This window comes from Benincasa hispida, chromosome 12, assembly GCF_027475165.1.
Source record: "Benincasa hispida cultivar pf3 chromosome 12, pf3_genome.v1.1, whole genome shotgun sequence".
NCBI lineage: Eukaryota > Viridiplantae > Streptophyta > Magnoliopsida > Cucurbitales > Cucurbitaceae > Benincasa > Benincasa hispida.
In genome coordinates, this window is record NC_143489.1 from 44209301 (window position 1) to 44218873 (window position 9573).

The following is a 9573-nucleotide window of genomic DNA, read 5'->3' on the forward strand; positions in this document are numbered from 1 at the left end:
ATCAACCCAACCATGAAACATTTGATTTGAGTTGTAGATTACTTGGATCATTTATTTAATCTTTTATTTTAAAAATAAGTAAAATATTAATATGTAAAGATTTTATTTAATTATTCATATATTGAATTAAATTTAACAACGCAACTTCAATTTGTATTATGAAAAAATTATTTTCAAAGTACTAAATTTAGGAGTTGTTCAAGAATAGATTATCCAAAAAAATTATGAAATAAAAAAAAAAAAAATATATATATATAATTATATCCTATGTATGTAAACATACTTTTTAAAATTAATAATAAATTCGATTCAACTTAAACCGTACAGATTGGGTTGAATTTATTAAAAGTTTTAACATTACTAAGATGTATATTGGTGGGCTTTTCAAGTAGATCAATACGAAATAATTTAGGGATAGTTTTCTTAAAAAATGTTTGAGCTAAATTTCATTTTGATGTCTATGGTTTATAAAATCTAAACATCTAAAACTATAGCCATTAAAATGAAATTGAAATGAAATCATGAGAACAAAATTGCACAAAATCAAGAAAAAGAAAATATTTGAGGGAGAGGCTTATTCATGTTGGGCTTTCTGCATTGTGACCATTTAGGCCCTTGGGAGGGAAGATTGAGAGATTCATTGCAAAAATGGAACCTGTGGATAAACTTGATGTAAAGGGTCAGGAAAGGAATCTCCAAAAAGGGGAAAATTACTAATGCATCTAATTTAATTATTTTGGTTTGTTTAAACCATAGGGCAATGCCAAATCTTTGGCCTCCAAGTTATCCTTCTCTCCACAAGTTATTCTATTCCTCCCCTCATCTTGGTTTGTATATATATGCTTTTCAACTTTCTTGCATCATCATATCAAAATAAAGTTCAGCCCTATATACACACCCCATTATGCCTCCATTTTCTCTTTTTTTCTTCCTTCTAATCCTTTTTTCATCGGGTAACTCTTCTCCTTTCTCGACTCTTTTCTATTCATATTAAAATATCCTTCATTTTTCTGATTCTTTTAACTTGTTTCAAACTTTTTCCTTATTCTTTTTATTTCTTTCAAAATAATTCTCACCCTTCAAATTTTATCAATTCATTATTAAGTTTAAACTTTTTTAATGTTTGAGTTAATTAAATTTGAAACCTAATCATATATGTTAGAGTATATTTTGTAGAGTTCAATTTTGCTTTTCACGTTAGTGGGTTTTTTTTTTATTCATATAATGTGTCAATGTTAGCATCATTTAAGCACACAAGAAATCTAAGATTTAAATTATTTTATTTTATATGTTACCTTTGAACTCAAAAACTAATAATTATATAATAAAATACAAATGAATAACTGTCTAACCTTTTTAAAGAAAAACAAAGTCCTATTTTTGAGAAGCTGCTTCTTAAGAACATGTATGCATGTTGTATCAATAAAACTTCTATTAAATAATTATATACCAATTTAGTTCTTTTAACTTTTTCAAGTAAATCAATTTAAATCATCTATTTTTAGATCGTTAGTACATAATTTTTACAGGTATATAATAAGATGTAACTTTTTCATTAAATTTAAATATTTCTCACTTGTTTGTCTTATATTTTGTTTTGAAAGAAATAGGTGATAACTTTTCCTATTACTCCTTTTTTTTTTTTAAAAAAAATAATAACTTTATTTGGACGATTTCAAGTGGACTGATGAAGTGGAGTACAACCCTCATTTGTTATATAATAATAATAAAAGAAAAAACTATCAATATCTTTTTTTGAAAAAAAATAATTGCACGCAGTAGATTTTAATTTGAATGAAATATTAGTTGGAGTGCACAAAAATAGACATATTTAAGAATTTTGTTTGTTGATACGGCAGGAGGGAGAATATCGGAGAGCGCCCGAGTATTCACCATAATAAACAACTGCAAAGAAACAATCTGGCCAGGAATAACCCCGGGAGAGAGTTTCAACGGCGGTGGTTTCGCACTAAAACGCGGGCAATCCATCGTTTTCAACGCGCCAGTCGGATGGTCGGGCCGGATATGGGGTCGAACCGGTTGCAATTTCGACAATGACGGGAATGGAGAATGCCAGACCGGAGCCTGTGGAACTTCTCTGAAATGCGGCGCGTCAGGAAAGACACCAGCGTCCCTGGCGGAGTTCACTCTGGCGGCGCTGGATTTCTACGACGTGAGCCTGGTGGATGGGTTCAATTTGCCGATGGCAATAAGACCGATAAACGGGACGGGAAAGTGCGGCGTGGCGGGTTGTGATAAGGATCTGAGACCTGAATGCCCGAAGGAATTGGCAGTAAAATCGAAGGGGAAAGTGGTGGCGTGCCGGAGTGCGTGCGATGTGTTTGATAAAGATGAGTATTGTTGCAGAGGAGTTTACGGGAATCCGGTGACTTGCCGGCCGACGTTTTACTCGAAGAAGTTTAAGGATGCTTGTCCCACGGCTTATAGTTATGCTTATGATGATCCCACAAGTATTTTCACTTGCTCTGCTGCTGATTATGTCATTACCTTCTGCTCCAACAGGTTTATTTTCATTTTTCTTTAAAACTTTGATTCAAAGCAGATATCGTTTAAATTATTAAGTTGATGTTTTAAAACTTCCTCTATCTCAGCTAACTCTCATTTATTACATAATAATAATAATAATAATAATAATAATAATAATAATAATAATAATAATAATAATAATAGCAACAGTTCAATTTTTTAAAAAATAAAAAATTAAATTACTTACTACGTGACAAACTTTAATTAGATAATTGGTAGGCATAGACCCAAGTATTTTTCTATTTTTGGTTTTATAAATAATATTTGATGCAATCTAAGCTCACCAAGAGAATGTACTAAATTTCTTTTATACATATTTGAATTCTTAATCAAATTTTAAACATTAAAATATGTTTTTAATTAACATGATGTCTAATTGGGTAATAATTTATTTTACTTTTCTATTCATTTTGAAAACTACTTTCCTCCAAAGTTTTTTTTTCCTTTATTGCCTTTTTTTTTTTCTTTTAATGTTTTGAAATATTAATCAAATTTTATTTAAGAAAGGAAAGAAAAGAAGAGAAGAAGGTAGGTTTCTGTTTTCTTAACATTTATAGTATAAATTTGACTTGCATTTTACTGATATCTTAAAAAGTAAAAACAAAACAAAGAAATTAATAATATGTTTACAAACTTAATTTTTAAAACCTAAAAAATAAAAATATTAAGCAGGGGCTAAACTTTCAATATTATTTTTAGTACAAAGCATATGTAATTAGTTTATTGTACGAAAATTTTGTTATAAGAGCCATCCATCATTATATTCAATATTAAAAAGTTTAAGAGTCGGAAAATTTGGCAAACTAAAAGGATTAAAGTGAAAATTTTGAAATTACAAAATTTAAAATGAACCAACCGCCGAAATGAAATAAAAATAATAAATGCAACTCTAAAATTATAGTTTATAAAAGGAAAAAGAGAACACTGAAATGATAATAATGGTAATTTCATTTATGGTTTACGTTGCAGGAATCAGCCGGTGTGTACTTACCATAACCACAAGCTGGTTTGCAGTGGATCAAACAGCTTGAAATCCTTTGTCGGAGGACGGTGGTCTCTTCCAATGGCGGCTTTTTTATTTCTCATCAATTCATGGCTTATTTTTCAACTTTGAGGCTCCATATTTTTCACATTATTTGATTATCTACCTTTTTTTTTTTTTTTTTTAATTATTTGATTTTTTTTCTTTGAGTGCAAAATGACAAAATGGGTTGTGGAGTCCTGGACTATTGTACAATTTCCAATTCTTTACTTCATATTATTAACTTTTTTTTTTAATGTCTAAATTTAATAACATTGGATCGATTTATTTGTATATTGTGTAAATGGTAGTTTCTGAAATCTTTCCTCGTTTTGTATATAAGATTCTATATATATATATATATATATGTGTGAATGTGCTATGCGAATCAATTTTTGGTTATAATCGCAATTAAGTTTCTACATAGAAAAGATCGATTAGAAAAAGATGATTTTAGAAGACACTTAATGACGAATCTAAGGAATCTTAGGCTTGTTAATGTAATTGATGATATATGTTATTATAATTAAATTTACCCTCGTTTATTAGTTTAAGTGTGTACAAAGTATTTGGTCTTGTTTGATTTTTTTAAATAAATTATGCTTTATTTTATTTTATTTTTTTTGTTAATGGAGTTTTTAAAAAATCTAAAAGGATAAATCTTATATATATATATATATATATATATATATATATATAGAAATAAAAGAAATGTAAAAAAAAACATTAAATAAAAATATTATTACGTTTTTCCATTCTACTTTCTTCCTCATTCCTCTCTTATTCTTCCCGTTCTTCCTCATTTCTCTCCTTCCCCACTTTTCTCCTCCATTATATCAACTCTATCTAAACTAATTTGTCTTATTATAGTTTATAAAAATGGAACATAATATATTTTGAAAAAGAGAACAGATGGAAAAGAGATTTAAGTGAAGAGAAAGAAATTGAGAAATTATTGTACATAATGAAAATAGAGAAAGGAGAGGATAAAGAGAGGATTATAGAGATTAAAGACAGAAATTGGAGATACGATGAGAAGAGAGTTTAGGTGGAGACATTTTAGAGAAAAGAGTAGAAAAAAATCATAGTAGAAAATCATAGTAAATGTCCAACATTCCGATGATATCCATCATAGTGTAAACTCTAGTGAGATCCCCATCAACGCACATGACTTCCGACGAACGACTTGTGAGTTAGATTTCGACGAACCCAAAGTTACAATCCACTCGGAAAGAGAAGAATGAATGAAGGAGAGGGAAAGGAAATGAAGAGGAAAGGGTGGAAGAAGAAAAAAGAAAAAAAATCATAGAGGAAGAAAGAGGAAAGAAGAAAAAGTAAAGTGTGATGGTTCCATTTTAAATTTCTTTTATAATTTTAGTTTCTTTCTTTTATTTATTTATTCTCCAAAACCTTCTTTCTTTTAATGGATTTTAAAATCCAATTTGATATCAATTTGAAATTTTTCATTAAGTTTTGTTTGAATTTTTCTAAATGTTTTCAAATTAGTTTTATTAAAAAAAAAAAAAAAACTATCGATTTTAATCACATTAGTTTCAATTAGTTTTACAAATAAATTCTAATTTAGAATTCCAAAATAAACTTATTTGGATTTAATTTGAAGTCTTCTAATTAGCTTCAATAATTTTTTCAAATTTCAATTTAATCTTCAATTTGGAGTTCTAAAAATGAACACTAATATCAGTTTGCTATCTAGCCCTTCAATTTGACTAAAATGAATTTTGAATCATTTCAATTATGATTTTCTAAAACATCTTGATTTCAACTTTAATTTGATATTTTCATAAATGAATTTTTAACTTGGTTTTAATTCACATTTGTCAATTGAATTTTAATTTCATTCAAGTTTAATTTTTAAATATTTTATTTTATTTTAATTCAAATTCCCTAGACAAAATTCAATTTGATTTAAATGATTTCGAATCATTTCAATTTGAAATTTCTAAAAACAACCTCAATTTGACCTTTAATTCGAATATTTCATAAAGAATTTTTAAATTGGTTTTAATTCAAAGTTTTCAAATTCAATTTCATTCAAATTTGAATTTTCTAAATGAAGCTCCAATTGAATCTTCACTTGAGTTTACAAAATAAATTTCAATCTTCCTTTGAAGGCTTACACCACTCATAAGGGTTTGATTATATTTTATCTCTAAAATGTACTTTGATCCACATGAGACATTTCTTTAACTATCATGTTAATCCTATGACGGAGTGAAGATTGTCAAATATCTTAAATTCTTGAGGTAAATATTTTGTTAATTGGAAAATTCCAACATGGACAGGTAATAAATTAATTGACGTTTGTTCACTCACAAAGTGTTAACTTTATTTTATTATTTAAAGTTAAATTTAGTGAGACATTGTCTACATTTATTTTCACATTTAGGTATTTATGAAATGTTCATCTTCTAAATTGTATTTAATAAATAATACAAAGTTTGACAATGAATTTTAAATAAAATAAACTATATGTAATAAGTTCTGTCTAGGCTGAGGTACTTAAGTTGACAAACATCTCTACTTGAGAACTATTCATTAGTTGTATTTTATTTAATTTTATTAACAGTTTTAATAAATATTTTTAATAAAATAAATATATATTTTTTCCAAATAAGACCATTTTTTTATAAGATAGATTGGATAATAAAAATGAGATGTTTTCAAACGGGTTTAATACCTTCCCTATGCTCAACAACCCTCGAACCTATGCCTAACAACCCTCAAACTTAACTTCAATTAAATAGATCACATTTTTGTTTCTTTTAAAAATAGGTGACCAATCACACCCATAATGATTGGTGGCGACTCCAAACCTTTCATCTCGGAAGAGACCCTTAAGGAAGAACGTCCCGCTCCTCGTCGTGATGACGTTGCGACATTAAGCTTTTGGGTCAATTAGTGATTTAATAGTATATAGATGTGAAAATTGACATACGATTCATGATGATGATTCATCATTTAATGAAGATTTATATTTTGACATGTTTGGAATAGAAGTTCAAAGCAATTTAGCTAATAAGAGATAGAATGTGGAGCTTATTGGAAAAACATTGTTATTTTTAGTGAAAGTTAAGGTGTGCTTACCTATCTGATTGAGATTTCAATCATAATTGGATTGAGTTGTAAAGAAATGAGCTAGAATGGTAACCAAATAACGTTTGACGGTGTTTACTAACGTGTAATGGAAATGAGATATAATTGGTACATGTTGGAGTTGATGCCTCAAATCTTGTGGATTCTTTAGTTTGTAATTGTAATATTCAAAATTTTTTATTTATTTAATAAAGTATGAAATATTTTATTCGACATTTAGTAGCATTAACCAACAAACTAATCCAAGGTTCTCTTCTGTAGTTTAAACATGTATGTACAGGCATATAGGTGGATCACGTTTAGGTGATAACCTAAATGGTCTGTAGTAGATAGATAAGCTTGGGTACCTTATCATAGTGACACTACGAATATGACCCACTTCGTAGATGTTACAATTGTTGTAAAGTGCTACAAATGATCTGATCCTAATCATTCATGTAGAGACATGTAGGTGGATATTCTATACAAAGGAGTTTGTATAAGATCGGACCACGAAATGAATAGTCTCATTATATAAAATCATTAATAATAGAGACTTACATTTCACTAGGATGATCTTAGGTGATATGACTTGAATCTTGAGTGAGTTGTGAACTATGAAGGTGGTCCTTTGATTTGTATGGGTAAGAGTGGCTAGATCGCAGACTCAATAAGCCTACCATTTTAGGGATTCGTCTGATTGGGGAGCTGAGAACACACTACACAAGACGAAATTCACTCATTCCTTATTATTGAGGTAAGTAGATAAATTGCTCCCTTAAGGGCTGATTTCGGGGCTTGAACGATGTGGCGTCACACCCTCTCTTGGCCGAGGGGTTTGGTCATAATTGGTCTATGATTTATTATTCATTAGAGGGATCAGTGATATTTAAGGAGTTAAATTTAACCATTGGGGCAAAACGATAATTTTGGCCTAGCTGTACTTACGAACAATTTGTGAAGGGTCATTGCACCGTTGACTGGTTATATCCAATGGATACAAAAATATATCTCTAGTGCGAAGAGTGCAGTTGTCAGTCTCATGTCAGACTCAGTTAATGCCTTAAAGTCTCATGTTCTGTAGTTTGTAAACAGTTTGTACGAATGCTTGTGATGTATAATATATGATATTTACTTTACTTTTTGACTTTGCTCATCTGAATGTTTTATTTCCTTTACTACAAACCAATAAACTAAAATCTCTGGTTGTCTTTATGTAACTTAAGCATGTATGTGGTGACATACAAGTGGATCATGTCTTAAGGGATAACCAAAATGGTCTATAGTATATGGATAAAGGAGGGAAATCTTATCTTGGTAATACTACGGATGTGGCCTGCTTTGTGGAATAGTCACAAGTGTTGTGACTAGTCACAGATGGTTTGATCCTGTCATTCATGTAGGGGACATGCGAGCGGGGGCGTCCTATATAAAAAGTTTTTATAAGACCTGATCATGAAGTGTTAACGTCTCGTTATATAACATTATTTATGGGAGAGACTTCACTTCACTAGGATGACCATAGGTAACATGACCTCAATCCTAAGTGAGTTGGGAACTCCTATAATTGAGGGCGGTCCTTTGATTTGCATGCGTGCAAGTGGCAAGGCCTCCGACTCAAACCTACCACTTTGGGGATTCATCTGATTTGGGAGCTGGGAACTCTTAAACAAGAGTAACCATGAGCAGGTTCGGATATTTCCTATTTCATTATGACCGAATTACCACACACACATTCTAACAAATAAGTATGCATTTTAACACTAATTATAGGCATGCTTTGACAAATAAAATACAACAAATTGAGTAAACGTACTAGTGGAAGTGAATCCTCTTTGGTCCAAATCGCCCAACAATCAGTCGCCTAACAGCACCACGATCATTTACACGAACTGCAGTGCATGAACAAGCAGAAATCGAGGACGACACCGCCACTTGAAGCCCTTGGTATTCTCAGAGTGAGAATCTAAAGAGTGGATTTTGATGGAATTGGTAGAGGGAGGAGGAAAGGACGATCGTGTAGAACGAACAAGCAAGTGGGAGATAGTAGGTGACTATCGTATAGTTGGGTGCTTGTCGTTTAGGAAAAGGTACACGATCGTGTAGGTTTTATTAAGCGATCATTTAGATCAACTCAGTGTGCTATGCGATCGTTTAGAGAAGGTGAGCGATCGTTTAGAAATCGCGTACGATCGTATAGGCGATAGGCACTATCGTATAGGCTCTCAACTAAGCGATCGTGAAGTTTTCACACTGAGAGTGAATTATTCGAACTCTTTATAAAATGAAACAATTTTCATTTTTATTCTTCAGTTACAATAACCGAAATCAATTTTCCCACTTTCGCACGATTTAGGAGAAATTTCCGCCAATTATCTCATAACTGCCTATTTAAATAAATAATGAATATAATCATATTATATTCTTAACTTATAGTTTGATATCTTATATGTACTATAGTAATTTCTCCTCTAATTGATATAAATCATATTTATATCTAATTTTCTCCAAAATAATGTATCTCATATATTTAGTTAATTATATCATATATATTTAACCAGTTCAATTATATCATATATAATCAAACTCCCTCTTGTCAATTTGAACATTTCAAACTGACCCAAAAACTGATTCTCGACTTTATCCAACCTACAAAGGTGACCTTATGGACCTATGGCTCAAAGCTCCAACGATACATGAATAGCTGACTAAACTCTTTAGCCACGAGATCCACCATCCGTTAACTGCCAAGCATTCCACTAAAGACCAACAGCTGAACTCTTCTTACCACAAGTATATTTCTGTGTCCATCGAATATAATCAATCATGAGTACGATGACCCTTCACAGATGCTCGTAAGTACAGCTGGACCAATTTACCATTTTGCCCCTATAGTTACATCTCACTCCTTA

General features: G+C 30.5%; 1 protein-coding gene across 1 annotated transcript; it reads left to right on the forward strand.

Annotated features, from left to right (window-relative positions):
- The first annotated feature begins 824 nt into the window (after positions 1-824).
- Positions 825-3862, forward strand: LOC120067827 (pathogenesis-related thaumatin-like protein 3.5). The gene is made up of 3 exons (XM_039019419.2): positions 825-953; positions 1860-2523; positions 3517-3862. The coding sequence occupies exons 1-3, from the start codon at positions 905-907 to the stop codon at positions 3659-3661; spliced, it is 858 nt and encodes a 285-aa protein (XP_038875347.1). The 5' UTR covers positions 825-904; the 3' UTR covers positions 3662-3862.
- The last annotated feature ends 5711 nt before the right edge of the window (positions 3863-9573 follow it).

What these genes read in the sequence shown, in the direction of transcription:
- LOC120067827 (XM_039019419.2), top strand. Translation starts at nt 905, where the DNA reads ATGCCTCCATTTTCTCTTTTTTTCTTCCTTCTAATCCTTTTTTCATCG. An exon ending in TCTAATCCTTTTTTCATCGG is followed by an intron (nt 954 to 1,859) that starts GTAACTCTTCTC and finishes TTGATACGGCAG; the next exon opens with GAGGGAGAATATCGGAGAGC. An exon ending in ATTACCTTCTGCTCCAACAG is followed by an intron (nt 2,524 to 3,516) that starts GTTTATTTTCAT and finishes TTTACGTTGCAG; the next exon opens with GAATCAGCCGGTGTGTACTT.